At 37.8% G+C, this 22,095-nt stretch overlaps 1 protein-coding gene across 1 annotated transcript in view; it reads left to right on the top strand.

Moving 5' to 3' along the window:
• SINHCAF (SIN3-HDAC complex associated factor) overlaps positions 1-21,152 on the top strand; it is a 30,003-nt gene extending 8,851 nt beyond the window's left edge. Inside the window, exons 2-6 of the mRNA XM_008683457.2 lie at positions 4,816-4,963; positions 6,545-6,644; positions 8,201-8,327; positions 15,292-15,442; positions 19,072-21,152. Coding sequence (XP_008681679.1) covers positions 4,836-4,963; positions 6,545-6,644; positions 8,201-8,327; positions 15,292-15,442; positions 19,072-19,231 — 666 coding nt within the window. The 5' untranslated portion in view covers positions 4,816-4,835 and the 3' untranslated portion in view covers positions 19,232-21,152. The remainder of the gene's footprint in view (positions 1-4,815; positions 4,964-6,544; positions 6,645-8,200; positions 8,328-15,291; positions 15,443-19,071) is intronic.
• Positions 21,153-22,095: the final 943 nt, after the last annotated feature.

Genomic DNA, 22,095 nt, shown 5'->3' with positions numbered 1-22,095 from the left:
TGTCTCCAATTCCATATTAAAAAGGGTACTAAAAGCTTTAAAATTTGCATTTCACTAGTCTTCATACGACTTCCTGATTAGAGTCAAGTTTAAAATGAATTTAATATTGTTAAAAGACCCTCTTTAAGGCTACAATTATTTATCAGAAAACTTTTTCTTAAATAGCATCCCTTCACTATTAGCTATTGCTGTGAAGATTCCTTTTCTTTCCCATTTATATTATATTGCACTCAGTATACTTACCTTCCTCATGTTGAATTAAGTGTAAAATAGATACCATCCCCGCCCTTTGGCTTTGTAATCTCATTAGATTAGATTAGAATTGGTCCTTTTGATGGGGCTTCTGGTGGCTCAGTCAGTTAGCAGAGCATTGGACTCTTGATCCCAGGGTTGAGTTTGAGCCCCACGTAGGGCCTAGAGATTACTTGATAAATAAATAAAGAGTAGAATTGGTCCTTTTGTATCTTTGATATGCAGCGTTGACGCCACCCTTTCCCTGTGTTAACGCTAAGGTTGCATTCCCCATCCTTTAATTAATTTGATCATTAGATTTATATGAAGTGTGCAGCTTTAAAGTGGAAAAAAACTCAGGAAATTAAATGTTTAGAATTGTTGCATTTTTCAAAATTCACTTTTTGTTGTCTATGTATGATATTTTGCCCATATAATTACAGTTATTTCTCTTATGGTTTTTGCTGACTTAACTATTAACTTTAATCTTTTTAACTTTGGGAGATTGAGTTAAGTTGGACAGAACAGTAAAAATCTGTGGGTATTTGGCTGACAGAAGCCAAAGAAATAATGTTAATGAAAGTGCCTTATAAAACATGAAATGCTATATAAACAACTTTTTTAAAAAAACCAACAACTTGTGAAAAAAATTTAATCACATTTATTGAGTACCTACTAAGTGACAGGGATTATTCTAGATGCTGAGGTTATAAAGATATATAAAGACAGGAGCAGTCCTAACCCAGTCTGTTTTCATTTTTAAAAACAAGCTTTTTGAGATTAATTCACACACCATAAAATTCACTGTTTTAAAGTGTACAATTAGTATATTTACAGAGTTTTGCAACCATTGCCACTATTCTAATTTTAGAAGACAAATGGCAGTTTTTAATAAGCATTTTTAGTCTTTCCTGATTTTTGGCTTTTTCTCAAAGCTTAATTTTCTCCTGCTTTACCCACACACTTTCGAGCAGGATTGTGTGGTATCCACTCTCTTCTGTAATTATTCATCAGTTAGGAAGCAGATGGTATTAGCTTCCGTCTGTGAAAACAGTGCCGAATGATGGGATTCCTGTGAGTAGATGCAAAAGTCACAAATAGTTTAATAGCTTACAGTGTCATTTGAACAAATAAATTGTTCTGGAGGAATCACTTAATATTGCACAAATGTGGGACTAGGAAAGAAGTATTCTGAAGAACCACCAGATTTGTTGAAATAACAGAAATTCCAGGTTTAAAATCTACACACCTACCTACCACGTTCTCAAATATAAAAAGTAAGTTGGTTTTTGAACCATTTGTGTCCTTTTCCTCCGGACAGTGGATAGGTTTTTTTAGGGTTGTTTTTGTTTTATTTTGTTTTTTTAAACATTAGCAGGTCTGTAGATTCCTTGGAAATACTTTCATTAGTTTCTGGGCTCCCCAAAGTGCAAAATGGTTAAACACCAACCACTGCTTAACTGGGTTGCTGTAAACAAAGCCCAGAATGAAACCCCTGTGTATTTGCTGCAGATTCCCAGGTGCCTCTCAAGTGCAGGAATAAGCTCAGAAAAGGTTTAATAGGTTTAAGTAATCCGTTAAAAGGTTCATACACTACTTGTGTGTTGTGCCAGGTGAGTGCCTTGCACCTTACTGCATTTAGCACTGCCTAGAAGAGCGTGGGCACCCCTCTCAGACATTGAAGCAGAATTTTATCAGGATGAACATAAGGTCTCAGAGCTACATAAAAGATTGTCAGTCAGAAGATATTAGGCTATTTTATTTTCCCTGATAGCAAAAAACAACAACAACAAAAAACTCAATCTGAAGAATGGGATGTCTTGTAGGGATTGTTGGGTAAGTTTTGTGGAGATCCCCACCAACAAAAAAAAATCATACTGAAGATGAACACTTGATTCACAATAGCTGCTTATAAAACAGAAGGCCTTGGTATTTAGCTGTAACCCTAGCATTCCTTAAAAGCTTGCCAGTGTAATAACTGGCACAAACTCTGTTTCTTGGTCAAATCCAGTCTTAGTGAAGATAGTTCCTATCTTGGAGATGACCCTAATGTATGGTTTTGATAGCATGTTTATTTGTGGAAAGCGAAGGGGATTGTGAGTGGAGAGATAGGAATCTATCTGTTGTAATAGGATTTGGTCTGTGTATTAATGGAATGAACTGGCCTTTCTTGCTGTACTTCCTTTGTCCTTGCTGAGAAGGGAGGCTGAAGTTTCCTAGAGCTATTGATGAAGCTGGCGACTGTAAGAGGAAGTGTGGACTTTTGACCTTCTTGATGGTAATGGAGAATGTTAGGGGAGTTTGGAGAGCCCACAGGTTAGTTGTGAGGACTAGAAAGAGTTATGTAACATTTTTGCCTCGAAACAGGAATACATAATCATTTTCTTCATGACATTTTCTTTTCTTTTTTCTTTCTTTTTTAAGATTTTGTTTATCTATTTGACAGAGAGCAAGAGAGCACAAGCAGGGGGAGCAGGAGAAGGAGAAGCAGGCCCCCCACTGAGCAGGGAGCCCAATGCGGGCTGGATGCACATGACCTGAGCCAAAGGCAGATGCTTAACCAACTGAGCCACCCAGATGCCCCCAGGACATTTTCTTTTCGTTCATCATTTGGATTGGTTGTTTGGGGAAAAAAAAATCTGTATCTCATTTCACAGGCCTTACTATATATACCTCTTCCTACCAAATAGATTATCTTCCTCATTTTTTTCTCTCAAAAAAATCAAATTCCTAAGTGCTCCACTTAACAGAAATAATCAACTAAGAATATTTTGTTTTCTTGTGTTAACAATTCTTAAATTGAAATAACTGTTTAGACTTGAAGTGCCTCAGTGGCCTTCTGCCCCGCCCCATCTCCCTTCTTTGCCTGCCACCCTTACCAACAAAAACATTAAAGAAGAACGCTTGATAAATAGCCCCGGTTTTAAAAAGGAAAGCTTCAGTGTTTAGCTAATTGTTAGCTAATAAAACATTTTCTTAAAAATAAATCATAAATCCTCTGTCCATATTTCAGAATCCCTCAATCTCAGACACATACCACAGCATGGGTATTTTGTTATTTCTGTGAATTGTTTTTGTAAATACTTGCTCTGGTATCCTAACCAGAATTGAGATGGATGATCAGATCAAAAGACATACCGAAGTTTTTGTTTTACTCCTGTATTTCAGTGTATTTCTAAAAGACCTTTAAAAGGAGATGGTGTTCTGTGGTTATGACTCCTAAAACTATGGGCACCAATCTAATTGGTATTAATAATTTTTTCTTATTGATGTTGTATGTGATGCTTTTGTGATGATTTGTTGTTGGACTCTTAACACTTGTCCATTGGGGTTCAGTTTCTTTTTTTTCTTTTCTTTTTTTTTTTTAAAAAAGATTTTATTTATTTGACAGAAAGAGAGAGCAAGCTCAAGCGGGCAGAGCAGAAGCAGAGGGAGAGGGAGAAGCAGGCTCCCTGCTGAGCAGGGAGCCTGATGTGGGGCTCGATCCCAGGACCCCGGGATCATGACCCGAGCCGAAGGCAGATGCTCAACCAACCGAGCCACCCAGGCGCCGCGGGGTTTAGTTTCTATATTCATTGCTTTTTAGTCCATCTCTTATGGGACACCATAAGAGAACACCAGATGTTCTGGTGAAACTGGCCCTTGGTTTGGATATTCTAAATTTCTTCTAAGGTGGGTATTTACTGCCTGCTACGTTTTTGCTACATGTAGCTCTAGAGCCGTTTCTTCTTCTTGCTTGATGTTGAGATTTTTTTTTGATCATGAGAATCACAATTTATCTCACCCTACATTTCTTGGATATCTGCCTTTTATTATTTATTACTGCTCTCAGCCACAGGGCTCCATAGAGAGCTCCAGAAACTTCTGTAACAGCTGAACCAGACCAATGGTCAGGAAATACGAGCTTGTTTTTAATTCATTTTAAAGATTTATGAAATTATTATTTTTAAATCCTGACCCTGGATTTTTGTGAATTTTACATCCTCCTTTCAGTAGTTTTAATTCAGAGTCAACTTGCTGCTGAGAACTTCCCATTTATCACAGAAGAAATCCCCTCTAACTTCCCATAGGGCAAAGTGTTGTGGGTTGATGCATATTGAGCTACTTGTGTTCCTAGTATCAAACAGTGGTCATTGTAAATGCTCAGAACTTCCCCAGCAGGGAATCGTATCCATGCAAAGGTGCAAAATAGAAGGGGGGTGCCTTACCTTAAATTTTAGGATGCGTCCTTCATTGTGATTCCATCATTTTATAGTGGGGAGAGTTTGTTACATTTTCTACTTAAAAAGTTGATTTTTAAAAAATGCTTCCCTCCCTTCATTTTTGGAATGAGTGTTGCCAGGAGGGCAGTAGGAGGTATGGTAGAGGCCTTGTTAAGTAACTGAGCTACTCTGTGTTTTATACACTTGCCATGCTAGTGCCAAAAATGGAGGTGGATCCAGGAGGTCTTCCCCAGAGCCCTCCTGTCTGGCTTGGTCATGTAATATCAAGTTGCTGCGGGTGGGGTGGAGCAGAGAACTCTCTTTTTAATGGTTCCTTGTTACAGCCCTCAACAAAGCTGTGTCAATTCCCTTGGCTTTACAGACTATTGCCCAGAAGAAAAGATGTTTGGTTTTCACAAGCCAAAGATGTACCGAAGTATAGAGGGCTGCTGTATTTGCAGAGCGAAGTCCTCCAGTTCTCGCTTCACTGACAGTAAACGCTATGAAAAGGACTTCCAGAGCTGTTTCGGGTAAGATCATCTGATGTTTTTACCATTCTTAGAGTGAAAAAGATCACAGCTTACGGAAGTATTTCCAAGCAAGGCAGGCAATGGGAGTAGCATGCTAATAAATTAAAATCACTTGCATTCTCATCTAGGCTATTTTAAGACTCTTGCTTTGAAAACGAATCAAACAATACTGACCACTTACCCTATTCCAGATTATAAGGAACTACCCAGTTGGAAGCCCCTTAGTTATACCAAACAAACTCTTTTCTTTTTAACTTCTAGATATATAGAGACTTTTACTCTTATTCTCTCCTAATAGTAGTTGTTCTCCGGTAGTTTTCTATTCTTTGCATTGTTTTTTCTAAATTATGGAAATGTATTTTAACTCAGCCTCCTGAGGATAATAACAAGACTTAATGTCCTGCCCTGAAATCTGTCATTTTATAATTTTGTTCATTTATGTTTTTTTTTTTAAGATTTCTTTTATACATTTGGGGGGAAGGGGCAGAGGGAGAGAGAAAATCTCTGAAGCGGACTCCCCGCTGAGCGCAGGCAGTAGGTGGGGCTCCATCCCACAACCCTGAGATCAGGATCTGAGCTGAAATCCAGAGTTGGACGCTTAACTGATCAGCCATCCATGCGCCCCTCCTTTATCTTTTGACAGTAAACCTCTGGTTAATAAAATGGAATTTGCTTTCTGACAAATACTTGGATAAAATACTTAATGTTGAACCATTTCCCATGTTAGAAGTTATTTTTGTGACTTTTTTTTTTTAATGAAAATACTTGATTGTTTGTTAATCCTGGATTTTGTAGTTATTTTGAAGGTTGTTAAAGTTTCTCCTGACCTTGCCTTTTTAAATTAAACATTTTTCTCTTAATGTTTCCAGTGGTATACATGGTAAAAGTCACCAGTATTTTTCTCTATGTATTTATAATACAGGAAAAGTGTATTAAATGAAAGTTCCTCAAAGATATAATTTAAAAAGAGCTTGCTGATTAGTCCTATAGATTTTTCCCCCATGCAGATGCAATCATTTTGAAGAAATTTCAGTGCCTCTTCAGTTATGTGTCTTGTAAAACTAGAATATCATGGTACATTATTTGACTTAAAAGGTGGCATTTGGTTGCCTGTGGAAGTACCTACACACTTCAGAAAGATTAATTGGACAACATTGTTTGAAACCATGGTGATCAGGATCTCCTCTAGGTCTTAAATTTTACTTTAATTTTAAAAACATTATTTTAGAATGACCAAATTGCAGTACGTAGAATTGGTTCATTGGATCGAGGAGTTAATTATATTTCCAAAATGTACCACAGAAACAATGGAACTGGATCGCCCAGAGCAATTAGAAATAGCATCTATAAACTATAAACTGGTGTATTTCTTTCTAAAAGAAGTGTAATTGCATGAATTCTTTTTTTTTTTTCCTCCTCTAACATTTTATTTTTAAGTAATCTCTACACTCAGTATGGGGCTTGAACTTATAACCCCAAGATCAAGAGTTACACGCTCTACCAACTGAGCCAGCCAGGAGCCCCTGCATGAATTCTTTAATGTAAATGAGACTAATAAAGGTTTGATTGTTTTCTTATCAGGTTGCATGAGACTCGTTCAGGAGACATCTGTAATGCCTGTGTCCTGCTTGTGAAAAGATGGAAGAAACTGCCTGCAGGATCAAAAAAAAACTGGAATCATGTTAGTTCATCTTTTGTCTTTCTCAGTTATACCTCTATTACGTTTAAAGTAACATTAGCTCCCCCCCTCATTTAGGAAGTAGTACATCCCTCAGACGGAAAAGTGGAAAAAATAAAAACACCAGTTACTGCTCAGATATAATTACTTAACATTTTGGCATGTTTAGAAGCAAAATAGCTTGGTGTAGCATTTCCCTAAGGCTGTATCCAGTATCCTCATTTTGGAGATTTCACAGTGTACATTCACATATTTTTAGGTTTAACACACATTCCTCCAGTTAATTAGACATGGATCCTTTTTTTCATCTCTTAGGATAACATTTATCCTAACTCAAGGTGGTACCATTATGAACACGTAGGGTTTAGAATCAACTGGATTTGAATCCTGGCGTTACCACTTACTAGTTGTGAACTTCAGGCAAGTTACATTTACTTATGAAGTGCAAGGATAATAGCTATCTCATAGCTCTTGTGAGAACCGAATGAGATTATATACATAAAGTCTAACACACAGTGATCAATTATGTGGAAGCTATTCTTATGCTCTATATTTAAATCTAGTTGAGCTCATACTGATATGTAAGTGTGTTCTATTTGCTCATTGTCACTGGTTTTCAATGACCAGAACAACACCGTTAAGTCTTATTTAATTCTTCTGTATGTAGCTTTTAGAACATTTATGGCATTTATACAAAATACTTGTTTTTAAGCAAGCAGACATTTATCTTTTTTGGTAACACTAGCCTTACATTGTCGTTTGGTGACCGTGTTACATTATTATGATAGGTTTTTGTGGGCCTTATAACTTACAAAAAGTTTATTTAAAAAAGTGACTGTTCTTTAATTAATAGCTTATCTAGAAACGGTCCCAATTGTGATTTTGAAGGTGTTGGCAACGTTTTTAAGGGTAGAAATGCACAAATAGTAAACATGAATGAATTCATGAGAAGTGGTACCATGCAGGGCCGGACCAGTGACCATGCTAGAACATACCGTTGCTGTCATGTAAATGACCCCAGCGGACTAAAACGTGTAGTGAAAAGAGCATAAAGCATAGGTAGTGAAAACCTTGATTTGAGTCTTGTACCCTTCTCTACCCATTCTTGCCCGTTTACTAGCTTAGTGAATATAAGGCAAAAGATAACTTGTCTTGTTTTCCTTCACTCTAAATTGGAGTAACAGAAATAGTCCCCTTACTACTTTGTAGTGAAGGTAAAATCAAAAGTGTGTGAAAGCTTTTTATAAACCGTAAAACACTGTCTCGTAGAAATGTTAGTTGTTGTTAGGCTTGCTTTTCTTTAACCTATTGGGTCATTCTTATATAAATCTATTTCAGTTACACTTATTATTGCCTGCTTCAAAGGAAAAAAAATACGACATGAACTGTTCATTCTACAGTACCATGTGATGATTAAAAGTACATGTGGATGCTCAAACACTCTGAGTAGGAAGCTGGTTCTCAATTTTGGCTGCTTCAAATAGGCATTTGTCTGAACCAAAGGAATACAAGAGGTGTCATTTTTTAAATGGTATTAAATATTCAGTATTTTCTTCCAGGTGGTAGATGCAAGGGCAGGACCCAGTCTGAAGACTACATTGAAACCAAAGAAAGTGAAAACTCTATCTGGAAACAGGATAAAAAGCAACCAGATCAGTAAACTACAGAAGGAATTTAAGCGTCACAGTAAGTTTGATATTGAAATACAGGTACTTAAGAATAGTTGTTTGGTTTTTGTGTGTGGGGTGGGGGGTGGCATATCGTATATATAGATTTCTTAAGTTTCTTTTAAAAAGTGTTTGAAGGCATTGTCTTCTGTAGAGATATTTCTATGGACTCTCGAAACTCTAATTTTGATGTCATCAAAGTACTTTGACCAGCAGCTTCTTCAGATTGTGTGGAGACCCCTCTGACCACTAAGATCTCTTTATTACCATCTTACATTTTCTAGAAGATGTGTTTTTCAAGCTTGTTCACTTGTTTTTTGTGGACAATATGAGACCAAAGCCCAGGTTTTCTGGAAAGTGACTTTAGAAATCATAACTCACATATTGCACTAAAGCTAGCCTCAGGACTTTCGGGTTTCTGGGGCAGTGTGTGTTTTGTGTGGTGAAATGGGAAAGGAATGACAAACTAATATCAGGTTCATACACTCTTAAAGGAAGTTGTTGAAGGAGAGGGCACCTGTAGTGGTATTTCGGAGTTTAGATTTCAGGGTTTGAAAAGGAAATGCAGTACACATAATGTTGCTATATTTAGCATTTGCATCAAGCGGGAGGGTTACTAAGGCAGCACTATTGAATTAAATACAGTAGTATTTCTGTAGCAGAAATTCAGAGGAGTATTCACATAGGTGGAATAAATAAAACTTGCATGGGCTAGTCAGGCTTAGCTACCCTAATTTTATAGTTCAGGTCAGGCCAGATTTTGTGGCCAAACTTTCTGTTTTCAGAACTTTTTTTTTTTTTTAAAGATTTATTTATTTATTTGATAGAGAGCCAGCCAGCGAGAGAGGGAACACAAGCAAGGGGATTGGGAGAGGAAGAAGCAGGCTCCCAGTGGAGCAGGTAGCCCAATGCGGGGCTTGATCCCAGAACCCTGGGATCAGGCTCTGGGTTAAAGGCAGATGCTTAACGACTGAGGCACTCAGGCGCCCCTATTTTCAGAGCTTTTTCTCAAAACTGTAGATGGGGGTGGTGGACCAGTAATAGAATTTTCAGCATTAAAAGAATAATCTGTTGGACCCTGTAGAACAATTATAATAACAGTTCGAAGGACAAAATATTATCAATCAATGCTTGTTTTAGAATAATGGTAAAAGATAGTTAAGTATACTGATAAGGTAGAGTGAGAAAAGGAAAACTATGATTTCTTGGGCATTTTGGTATATGTACCAAGCACTTTACATACATAGCTGTCTTGATAATTTGTTTAGAGACTAGGATAGGAACTAGAGTGGTGATTTTACCGTGACCCAGGTCATTTAGTAAAGATGCTAGAGATGAATTCAGCCTCTGGTTTGTCTTGACTTCAAAGGCCTGTGCTCTTTCTATAATACCACCCTGCTCTCTGGGGTAGTATAATCAATACCCATGACTCTGAAGTCTTTGCAGAACTTCTGCTAACTTTCTGCTCTTTTAAGTAGGTGTTACTAGTTCATAGTTATTCTGATGATATATTTAATCTTTGGCTAAAATATCTTAATACTTTATAGTAAAATATTTAGGTAATAGCATATATGTGTGTATTTTAATTATACATGTTCTTCTGTCTTTTATTTAAAAAAATGTTTTTTCCCCCAAGTTTTTATTTAAATTCCATTTAACATACAGTATAATATTAGTTTCAGGAGTAGAATTTAGTGATTCATCACTTAAATATACCCAGTGCTTATCACAATACGTGCCCTCTCCCTAATACCCATCCCCCACTTAGCCCATTCTCGCCCCACCCGCCTTCTAGTAACCAACCCCTAGTTTGTTCCCTTTAGTTAAGAGTCTGTTCTGGTTTGCCTCCCCCCACCCACGTTCATGTCTTTTATTTCTTAAGTTGTACGTATGAGTGAAATCATATGATATTCGTCTTTCTCTGACTGACTTATTTCACTTAGCATAATATTCTCTAGCTCTATCCATGTCATTGCAAACCTTCTTTTAAAAATCTCATTCTTGGGGCGCCTGGGTGGCACAGCGGTTAAGCGTCTGCCATCGGCTCAGGGTGTGATCCCGGCGTTATGGGATCGAGCCCCATATCAGGCTCCTCCGCTGGGAGCCTGCTTCTTCCTCTCCCACTCCCCCTGCTTGTGTTCCCTCTCTCGCTGGCTGTCTCTATCTCTGTCGAATAAATAAATAAAATCTTTAAAAACATATATATAGGGGCGCCTGGGTGGCACAGTGGTTAAGTGTCTGCCATCGGCTCAGGGTGTGATCCCGGCGTTATGGGATCGAGCCCCACATCAGGCTCCTCCGCTATGAGCCTGCTTCTTCCTCTCCCGTTCCCCCTGCTTGTGTTCCCTCTCCTGCTGGCTGTCTCTCTCTCTGTCAAATAAATAAGATCTTTAAAAAAAAAAAAAATCTCATTCTTTATGGGTGTGTAATGTTCCTGCGCGCGCGCGCGCGCGCGCACACACACACACACACACACACACACACCCCCATCTTTGTTTATCTATATAGATGGACCCTTGGGTTGCTTCCATAGCTTGGCTGTTGTAAATAATGCTTCAATAAACATAGGGGTGCATACATCTTTTCAACTTAGTGTTTTCATTTTCTTTGGGTAAATATGCAGTAGTGGAATCACTGGATCACATATTTCTATTTTTAATTTTTTGAGGGAACCTCCATACTGTTTTCTACAGTGGTTGTACCAGTTTGCATTCCCACCAATAATGCACAAGGGTTCCTTTTTCTTCACATCCTTGCCAACACTTATTTTTTGCCCTTTTTTTCTTTCTTTGGAAAAATGTCTTTTAAGGACCCTTTTGTAACTGAATTATTTGTTTATACATGTTCCCTTCTTAATCAGCTATCACCCAGGGAAAAGAAAAAGACTAACTCTGTCCTCCATTTTTACCAGGTTTTAATGAACATTTGGGAAATAGTAATTTTCTTCTACCACTTGAAGGTTAGAGGAATTGATCATTCGTATGTATATTCTTAGCTCCGCCCTTTAATTATGGGGAAAGTGATACCTGACTCAGTTTTGCCTTACCTAAGGGAATATGTCCAGTGTAATTTTAGATTTTTATTACAAAGCTGTGTTGTGGAGAGAGGGATTGGAGACTGAAAATAAGTCCCTTTGAAAAAGGTGTGTGGGCCTTGTAGGCTTAGACCAAAACAGGGTTTTCCCATGTGCATTGTGAATTGATAGCACCTGTGTGTAACACAACAGTTTTGAGTTTTTATACATCATCCACTAAATAGTGTTCCCACCTCTGGTTATATATTTGCTTCCATGCATCCTGCCTGTACCTGACCTTTATTTCTCTTTCTGAGATAGTCTTTCTTATGTGTGGTGTACTGGAAAGGCATAAGACCTAGAGCTTGAAGATCTGGATTTGAGTTACTGTTCTTGAAACTTAACAAATATGTGACCCTCGTGGCACTTAACATTGAACCATATTTTTCTAATCTGAGAAATGGGGATAATCAAGTTAAAAAGTGTTTTGTAAAACAAAACAAATTCCTATATAAATGTTATTCTTTTTGTCATTCTTCTTAAAATCTACAATGAATTCTGGTTGCTATGGAATAAAGTTGAAAATCCCTAGTGAGTCTTTTGGAGATCCTATTTCAGGCAAAGAATATTTGGACTGAGTCAGTTCCCTTCCTGTGCATAGTGTGTTCTGCTTCCACTACTTTGCTCATCATCCCTACCTACCCCATGCTAGCTAATTACTCTTATGTGCCTTTTCAAATCCCACAGTTTTTAAGATTTTAAAAATTGTAGTTCTTTGAAGAATTTCCAGGCCTGCATTCTAGAAGAGAATTTTCTTCCTTACTGCATTTTTATATAGTTAGTTGTATTCTTGTATCCCAGGTGTTAGATTTAGCCATGTGAAATTGCCATTTTTATGGGTAGAAAATGGTCTAATAAACTGCAGCTTCAAATGTTTCTTAGATATTAAGTGCTTCCTAGGATAGTGCATTTTCTTCACCAGCATAGAGCTGATTGCTGCTGTTGCTGCTAATTGTTTGGGAAGCCTTTTAAACATTCCAGTAGACTTATTTCTTAAAGCGTGCTGTTCTTGAGGATTTTGTAGGTAAACTTTCTGGCTTGTAAATTTGACTTGTCTTTTAGGGGTAAAAATACTAAGTCATGTTTAGCTTGTATCTGATGAATTGCTTTTATACCTTTTGAAATCAAGATCTGTTGTTTTTCCTTTATAGGTAAGGTATTGTTTTTCTTTGGTTGTTTTTAAGATTTTTTCTTGTCTTTAGTTTTAAGAAATTTAATTAATGGTGTGTCTTGGTATTGATTTCTTTGAGTACATCCTGTTCGGGGTTTGCTCAGCTTCTTGAATATATCAGTTTATGTCTCTTGCCAAATTTGGCAAGTTCTCAGCCATTATATTTCTTTAAGTACATTTTCACCTCCGCCCTCTCTGTCTTTCCAGGACTGCAGTGACACAAATGCAGATTTTTTGTTATAGTCCCAGAGGTCTCTAAGTCTCTATTCAGTTGTTTTCTCTGTGTTGTTCAGGTTGGATAATTTCTGTTGTTCTTTCTTCCAGTTCATTGATTGTTTCCTCTGTCTCCTCCATTCTGCTGTTAAGCACATCCACTGAGCTTTTTATTTCATTTATTGGGTTTTTTTTTTCCAGTTCAAATTTTAGTCCACTTGGTTCTTTATTTTTTAAACTGAGATCTACTCATGGAGACTCTTTTCATTTGTTTCAGTCATGTTCATGATGGCTCACTGAAGCATTTTTGTCACAGTTATGTTAAAATCTTGGTCAGTTAATTGTAACATCTGTCATCTTGCTGCTAATATCTGCTTAACTTTTCTTGCAGTTTGAGATCTTCTTGGTTCTGGATATGGGGGATTTTTTAATCCCCTTTTATTTAATATTTATTTTAAATAAACTGTTCCCTGGGTGTGGAACTCGAACTCATGACCCCAAGATCAAGAGTTGAATGCTCTACCAACTGAGCTCTACCATAGGTGCCCCTATGAGGGATTTTTTTTTTTTTTTTAAGATTTATTTATTAGAGAGAGAGTGCACAAGCAGGGGGAAGGGCAGAGGGAGAGAGAAATCCTCAAACAGACTGCCTGCTGAGCACAGAGGCTGACATGGGGCTTGATCCCAGGACCCTGAAACCATGACCTGAGCTGAAATCAAGAGTCAGACATGTAGCCAACTGAGCCACCCAGATGCTCCTCCTTTTTTTTTTTTTTTTTTAAGATTTTATTTATTTATTTGACAGAGACAGCGAGTGAGAGAGGGAACACAAGCAGGGGGAGTGGGAGAGGAAGAAGCAGGCTCCCAGCGGAGGAGCCTGATGTGGGGGTTGATCCCAGAACGCTGGGATCACGCCCTGAGCTGAAGGCAGACGCTTGACTGCGCCACCCAGGTGCCCCCCCCCTTTTTAAAGTAGTCTCCATGCCCAGTGTGGAGCCCAAAGTGGGACCCAAACCCACAGCCCTGAGATCAAGACCTGAGCCAAAATCTTCGGGTGCTTCACTGGTGGAGCCACCCAGGTGCCCCTGAGGCATTTTTTTAAATCGAAACCTGTGGAATTTAAGAAACAAAACAGAGAACATAGGGCAAGGGAAGGAAAATAAAATCAGATGAAAGTAGAGAGGGAGGCAAACCATAAAGAGACTCTTTTATAGGAAACAAACTGAGGGTTGCAGGAGGGGAGGTGGGGGGGATGGGGTAACTGGGTGATTGGGCATTAAGGAGGACACTTGAAGTAATGAGTATTAGGTGTTGTATGCAACTGATAAATCACTGAATTCTACCTCTGAAACTAATAATGCAGTATGTGTTAATTGAATTTAAATAAAAAATGAATTGAAACCTGGACATTTAAAAATTATGTTGTGGATCTTACTTAAACCTTTGATTTTACTGGCTTTTTTGGACACCCCTGTAACAGAGGTATTAAAAGTTACTGCCCAGGGGCGCCTGGGTAGCGCAGTCTTTAAGCATCTGCCTTCGGCTCAGGGCGTGATCCCGGTGTTCCGGGATCAAGTCCCACATCAGGCTCCTCCGCTGGGAGCCTACTTCTTCCTCTCCCACTCCCCCTGTCTGTGTTCCCTCTCTCGCTGGCTGTCTCTCTGTCAAATAAATAAATAAAATCTTAAAAAAAAAAAAAGTTACTGCCCAGTTAAAAGTCAGGTTCCCCCCTCCACCTCCATTGACACCTGGGAGGTGGGAGAGGAGCTCCTCATTGCTATGGGATGGGGGTGGGAGTTAAAGTTCCCACATGGTGGGGGTACTCATTCCTGGTAGGCCATGGTGAAAGTCCTGACTCTTCAGCAGGCTTCCTCTTGACACCCTGGTGGAGTTGTTGGGGTTTCATACCAACCTTAGGAGGATGGAAATCTTAGGCTCCCCACTTGGCCTGTGTTGGAGTGGGTGGGGTTGGGGCCTCTTTTTTCTGTGGTGCTTGAGTAGAGTGATTATTGTCTATAAAAGTTTCCTGTCTTGTTAGGCTGCCACTTTCCTCCTGGCCTTTTGTTTAGAGAGCAGGGTTTCGTTGGCACCTTTTGGGGGGGAGTGTCTATACCCATTGGTATTTCTGGGTTGTTGGCTTCTCTAGCTCTAAGATTGGGATTTATGAGGCAAGAAGAAAACCCATAAAAACTAGGGAACTCACCACCGTGTCTTTTCTTGGGTCGAGCTCTCTAACTGTTGCCGACTTTCAGAGTCTTCAGGTTTGTTTTATATGTAATATCCAGGGTTTTTAGTTGTACTTATTTATTAGTAGGAAGAATGGGGAAAGGTATGTCTGTTCTTATCTTCCTGGAAGCTTATATCCTCATTTTCTTTTAGAAACACTTTAGTACAAATGTCTTCAAATACCAGTAATAAATAGAAAATAAATTCTTTTTTTCTTTTTACTAGTTCTTTCACAGTTTTTTATGCTGAGCCTTAGCTGCATATAATGAAATTATACATTTTTCTTCCTCTTTATTGCAGATTCTGATGCTCACAGTACCACCTCAAGTGCCTCCCCAGCTCAATCTCCTTGTTATAGTAACCAGTCAGATGATGGCTCAGATACAGAGATGGCCTCTGGCTCTAACAGAACGCCAGTTTTTTCCTTTTTAGATCTCACATACTGGAAAAGGTAAAAGCAACAGAAAATATCTTTCTAACCAGCAAACCTTCTTAATTACAGGCAATGGTTTCCCACTTCCTTAGCAATTAAATGGCATTTGGCAAACAGCTGTTAGCACACATGGTTGGAGGTGGATTAAGCAAGAACTGAGCTGAGAGTTGGGATTTTGTGTGCTTTTCCTATTAAAATTGATGTAAAATAAAAGTCATGTTAGAGAACCTAGATTTCCTATAATGGAGTAGACTAGGTATTGATCAGTTCTCTCACTGGAAAAAGTAAAAGCTAGAGATTTATATTTTTAAGTCTTTAAAAATAGCATTGATAAGTGAGTAAATTAATAAGGAATAATCAGAGGCCAAAATGCTAAGTGAATGTAGGACCCCCAAAGTCAAAAAAGGGAGAATAGACCAGGAAAGAGAATATTCAAAGAGAAAATGATTAAGGATTTTCTTTTTCACAGATTTGGGGAGACTAACAAATTAAATGTGAGATAATAAGCATTTATCTTATGATAGAGAAAATTCACCCACAGATGACTTGTTAGAGTGAAACTGGAAAATGAAAGACAAAATAGATCTTTAAGCAATGAGAAAATAAAGACATTATTTTCAAAGGAACAACAAACATACAAAGCTGAGTTCTCAGCATGAACAAAGGAAGCCAAAAAACAATAGTATTTTCAACGGACCAAGAGATGGTAACTCTCAGCATAGAATTATGTATATGTAGCAGAAGTATCCCTTTGTGGGGTACCTGGCTGGCTCAGTTGGAAGAGCATTTTATTCTTGATCTTGAGGTTGTCAGTTTGAGCCCCATGTTGGGTGTAGAGATTACTTAAATAAACTTTTAAAAAAGTTATCTTTTATGAACAAGGGCATAGGACTTTTTGACTGGGAAAAATACTTGAGAATTTGCTGCCAACCTGACTCTAAATAAAGTTCTACAGACAGAAAAAGAGATCCTAGATTAAAATTCTGAGGCTAGATAAAGAACGTAGCAAACATTTAGGTAAATTTGAACAAACACTTACTGCTTGAAATTACAATAGTTGTGGGAGTAAAAAAAAAAAAAAAAGAATTACAAGACAACAGTAATATATAAATCCAGGCAATAAAAGTGATAGGAGTTAAGGTATCCTAACATCCTAGCATTGTTGAGAGTGAATCAGTGAATAACTAACTAGATTAACTATGTCACCACGAAAAGAATAAAAAAAGAGTGAAAACCTCCAGAGTCGAGAAGGGGAGGGCAGAAAATCTAAAACCTACCTAAATGTACCTAGCAAAACAGGATGGAAATAGAAAACCTCTATATTTGTAAATTAAGAAACCATAGTCCAGAGAAGAAAGTATAATATGAGAAAATCTTTATAACTAAAGAATAACTGAAAAATACCATGAGTCAGAACATACGGTATGAAGTTTAAAAGAGTTGGAGGAAAAGTTAATGCATTTATTTATTTATTTTAATTTAAGATTTTATTGATTTATTTGACAGAGGGAGTGTGCTCAGGAGAGAGCACAGAGCATGTGCACAAGCAGGCGGATGCACAAGCAGGGGGAGTGGGAGAGGGAGAAGGAGGCCCCCCACTGAGCAGAGAGCCCGACGTGGGTTTTGATTCCGGGACCCTGATGCAGGGCTCGATCCGAGGACCCTGGGATGGTGACCTGAGCCGAAGACAGACGCTTAACCAACTGAGCCACTCAGGCACCCCAAGTTAATGCCTAAATGCTTAGAAAAGAAAGACTAAAAATAAATGAAGTGATACGTATCCAATTTAAAGATTAATGAAACCCAATACAAAGAAAAATAAAAGCAAGGAGGTCTTAAAGATACGAGTAGAAACAAATGGAGTAGAAAGCCAGTATGTAGTGAACAGGATCAGTAAAGTGTTGGATCTTGAAAAAGACCTGACAAAAAAACTACTAGAGATGAAGCAGATAGATAAAAAAGAGATAATACACATAAGCATCTTGGATAACAAAAGGGAGATTTAGTTATAAATAAAACAAATTTAAAAGGCAGGACATTAAAAGCAACTGTATGCTAGTAAATTGAACATATAGGTGAAGTGGATACGTGAGTAGAAAAAGTTTACCTAAATTGTCTCAGGAAAAAATAGAACCTGTATAGTCTTATAATAAGTTGATTCATTGGTCAAAGTCTTCCCTCCAGAAACCCCAGGCCCATTTAGGCAAGTTCTGCCAAACATTCTAGAAACAAATGATTCTGATCTCTGATCTTGCATTGGCTTTTTCAGAGTAAAAGAGTTCTTTTTTACATGAGTAAAAGAGAACATTGGCTCCAAGCATTCTATGAGGCTAACATAACTTCAGTACTGAAAGAATGTATCATGACCAGATTAGATTTATTCTAGGGATAGAAGATTGGTTTAAACATTAAAAATCAACTCATAGAAATTTGCCACCTGACAGTTTGTAAAGGAGGGGGGAAAATGCCTACCATTTTAGCAATACTTTGAAGATGTTTGATAAATTTGAATGTTTCTTCAAAGTTTAAAATAAAACCCTTAGTAAATAGGAATACACAGGAACCACATTGATAAATAATTGGCATTTTCAAGTAAACATGAACATGTTTCCATTTCTGTATCCCAGAACATAGCCTAGAAAACGTTTAGGCATACATTGGTATGTATAGCATGCATGTAGTGGCAGAAGTTGTACCAATAAAAGGAGAGTGGAGGGGCGCCCAGGTGGCTCACCTGTTAAGTGTCTGCCTTCGACTCAGGTCATGATCCCAGCGTCTTGGATCAAGCCCTGCGTTGGGCTCCCTGCTCAGCGGGGAGCCTGCTTCTCCCTCTCCAGCTCCCGCTACTTGTGTTCTCTCTCTCGCTGTCTCTGTCAAATAAATAAATAAAATCTAAAAAAAAAAAAAAAGAGTGGATAAACTGTGGTATATTTATATGGTAGAATACTATACCCAAAATGAAATAAAAGCTCTAACAATAGGTATGAACCCAATGTTGAGCAAAAAAATTGCAGCATAGAGTATGATTCCATATATTATGGGTTTCTTTTAAATAGGAGATAACCAAGCGATACATGTAGAGATGCAGATGTGGTAAAACTATGAAGTGTAAAGAAAAAAGGCAGTGACAGGCTTAAAATTAAAGAGGAGAGAATGAGATGGGGTAGGGTGGGATTGGAGAGGGGCCTACAGGAGTACTTCATAGGAAATGATTTTTTTTTTCCCATAGAGTATGTGATCCATGGATGTTTTGTTGTACTGTCATTTTTTATGCCTTTATGTATATTTGATTATATATATATTTACCGGTTGTATCAGCCTGTTTATGATGACTGTTTGTTTGTTTCCAAGAGTCGGTGATTTTTAGGGGAAACAGTTTACAGTGTTAGGAGCAGCTTCTGAAACTGCTATCTCTCAGAATGACCCCTGCCCCCCGTAATGTTTGATAAGAATCCAGTGCGAGATTGAAGGGACCTGGGTAATTCCCATAACTTAGCTAATTGGGGGTCTCTCTAGGAGCCTTTCATTTGGACTGTTTGCTCATGTTGTACTTAGTTATAAGGATGTAGATTTTTTCCCCCTTTGCTTTCTTGTATTACTAGTTTTCTACCTTATTAATCGATTTCTCTCCCATTTTTTTCTTTTAGACAGAAAATATGTTGTGGGATTATCTATAAAGGCCGTTTTGGGGAGGTCCTCATTGACACGCATCTCTTCAAGCCCTGCTGCAGCAATAAGAAAACAGCTCCTGAGAAGCCGGAGGAGCAGGGGCCAGAGCCTCTGCCCATCTCCACTCAGGAGTGGTGACTGAGGTTTAGGTAGAAGGGGAACAAAAACGATTTAAATTTTGCAAAGAAAACAAAGCAACAAAACCCTCCTATTTTTAACTCGGATACCTGCTATTCCGCCAAAAGACAATTTCTAGAATAGTTTTGAATGGGCTGTTATTTCTCCTCCAGTTCCACAAACTCTGAAGCCAGTGTCTAGCTTACTAAAAGAAAAAAAGAAGTGTACATAATATTTAAGATGCTGAGTATTTCATAGGAAAGCTGAATGCTGCTGTAAAGTGCTCTTTAAGTCTTTTTTTTTTTTTTAATCCCCTTCTAATGAATGAAACTAGGGGAATTTCAGGGGACAGAGATGGGATTTGTTGTATGATAAACGTATGTAGTTTTAGCCTTTCTATATTGAGAAGCAGTGGTTGGGGCATTTTTTAAGATGGCTGGCTATACTTGTTTTCCTTCATGATAATAAATTTGTCATAACTCAGTAACATGGACTTGCCCCTAGAGGTAGTTGTTGATAATTTTGCAATAATAAGGTCTTGCCAAGGTTCTGATGACTCAAACCTGTACTACTGAATATGAAGCAGGACAGACGAAGCTCTCTGGTGCAAATACCTTGAAGGAGTAATTTCTAAGTAGACAGAGAGGTAACTTAACTGTATATGTTGTATCCTGTGTCACCTCCCTCCATATTGATGTTTGATAAAGATTTTAATCTATATTGAAACTTCTAAAGCAGAATCAGAGCTCCTCTGGGGAAATGTCAAGTTTTAGGATGAGCAATCCTAAATGAATAGTACCAAAGCATTACCACTTGGTAGAGATCACATTCTATTAAAAAGGTTAAATTATCTGAAAAAATGTGCAAGTCTTCAGGATGGCACACACAACTAGACAAAGGTTAATGCTTCTTGGGGCACATTTCTTAGAGGGCTTGCCTAGTGTGTAAATAATTGACTTTTGTTTGTGTTTCATGACTGGCGACTTCATTGAAAATCTGCACAATTCAGTTTTAGCTCTGGATTACTTCAGTTGACCTTTGTGAAGGTTTTATCTGTGTAGAGTGGTTGTTTGACTTGTTTTAACCTATTAGGGTTTGGGGTTTCTTTTCACTCTATATTAAAGTAAAATTCTACTAAAAGAAAAGAGGTGTGTGTTAATGCTGAGTGGGTTGGTTTAGGTTTGGCTTCTTAGAGTCTGGCTTTGTGAACCCTGAGCTATTAGATGATAAATCCTAAACACGGAGCTCTTCAGTTCTAAAATCTTCATTTGAAAAGCCTTTTACTTGAACCCAAACCAAAGTACTCTCATCGCCTCTTTTCTAAATGTTCAGGAAGAACATACCCCCAGTTCAGACTTTGATAATGAGGGAGGATCATTTGCCTGCCTTATAGTAACATGACTCAGTGCTTATTTTTAAAACTGGATTTTTAAAATTGGATAGTATAAATAACAATAAGGAGTGAGCCACTTTTTATGGGCACCCTGTAGTTTTATAGTTCTTAATCTAAACTTTAAAATTTTATATTTCTTCCTTATGGCAAAAACTACAAGCCACCATATGCACAGACTACACAGTGAGTTGGGTTGGCTCTCCCACAGCCTTTGAGGTGTATTACAAGAGTCCCAGCCATTATCATCTTCCTCCCGTTATTTTGAAATGGCTTTTTTTTTTTTTTGTACATTTTGGCTACAGTATTGGTGGTAGAATATACTATAATATGGATCATCTCTACTTCTGTATTTATTTATTTATTACTAGACCTCAACCACAGTCTTCTTTTTCCCCTTCCACCTCTTTGCCTGTAGGATGTACTGTACGTAGTCATGCACTTTGTATTAATATATTAGAAATCTACGAATCTGTTTTGTACTTTTTATACTGTTGGATACTTATAATCAAAACTTTTACTTAGGGTATTGAATAAATTTAGTCTTACTAGAAAATAAAAGAAGCTGTTCTGTGACTTTGTTTAAAAGGTGTTCTTAGGTAAGAATAACTAACGTTTTTGGCCTTCACAGATACTCAGTTTAACTCCCTAAGTTTTATAATAAGCCATGAAGGAAAAAAGTCCTCTTTATGGAGAGATACTTTAAAAGACATTTTAACTGACATGCCGAATAATTAACCTTAGTAGATAAGAAGATTTTAATAATGAAGGACAAACTCTCTCCAGTGGTTAATTGATTTTTTTTTCTTTTCTGCTCTTCTGTTTTCTATTTCATTATTTATCTATCTATCTATCTATCTATCTATCTATCTATTTATTTATTTTTAAAAATGTCTCCAGTGTTTTAATGTCTATGATGTGGTTTTATTGTTACTGCCTATTGGAGTAGTGGGAATCATCATTGAAACTTTTTTTTTTTTTAGACTTTTTAAAAATTAACATATAATGTATTGTTTCAGGGGTACAGGTCTGTGATTCATCACTCTTGCACAATACACAGTGCTGCCCACAACACACACCCTCCCCAATGTCCATCACCCAGCCACCCCATCCCTCCCACCCCTGGCCGCTCCAGCAACAAACCCTCAGTTTGTTTCCTGAGCTAAGAGTCTCTTATGGTTTGTCTTGCACTCGGGTTTTTGTCTTGTTTCCTTTTTTCTTCTTTTCCCCTATGATCCTCTGCCTTGTTTCTCAAATTCCACATATCAGTGAGATGAAATAATTGTCTTTCTCTGATTGACTTATTTCTCTTAGCATAATACCCTTTACTTCCATCCACATAGTTGCAAATGGCAAGATTTCATTTTTTGATGGCTGCATAATATTCCATTTTACACACACGCACACATGCATACATACACATACACACCACCATCATTGAGACTTTAAAGAAATTATAAAAACTGGTGATAGCAAAAGGTGGATTTTGGCACTG

Source organism: Ursus maritimus, unplaced genomic scaffold (assembly GCF_017311325.1).
Source record: "Ursus maritimus isolate PB19 unplaced genomic scaffold, ASM1731132v1 scaffold_26, whole genome shotgun sequence".
NCBI classification, from domain to species: domain Eukaryota; kingdom Metazoa; phylum Chordata; class Mammalia; order Carnivora; family Ursidae; genus Ursus; species Ursus maritimus.
Note: the sequence above shows the minus strand (reverse complement) of the source record. Positions and strands in the feature narration are given on the sequence as shown.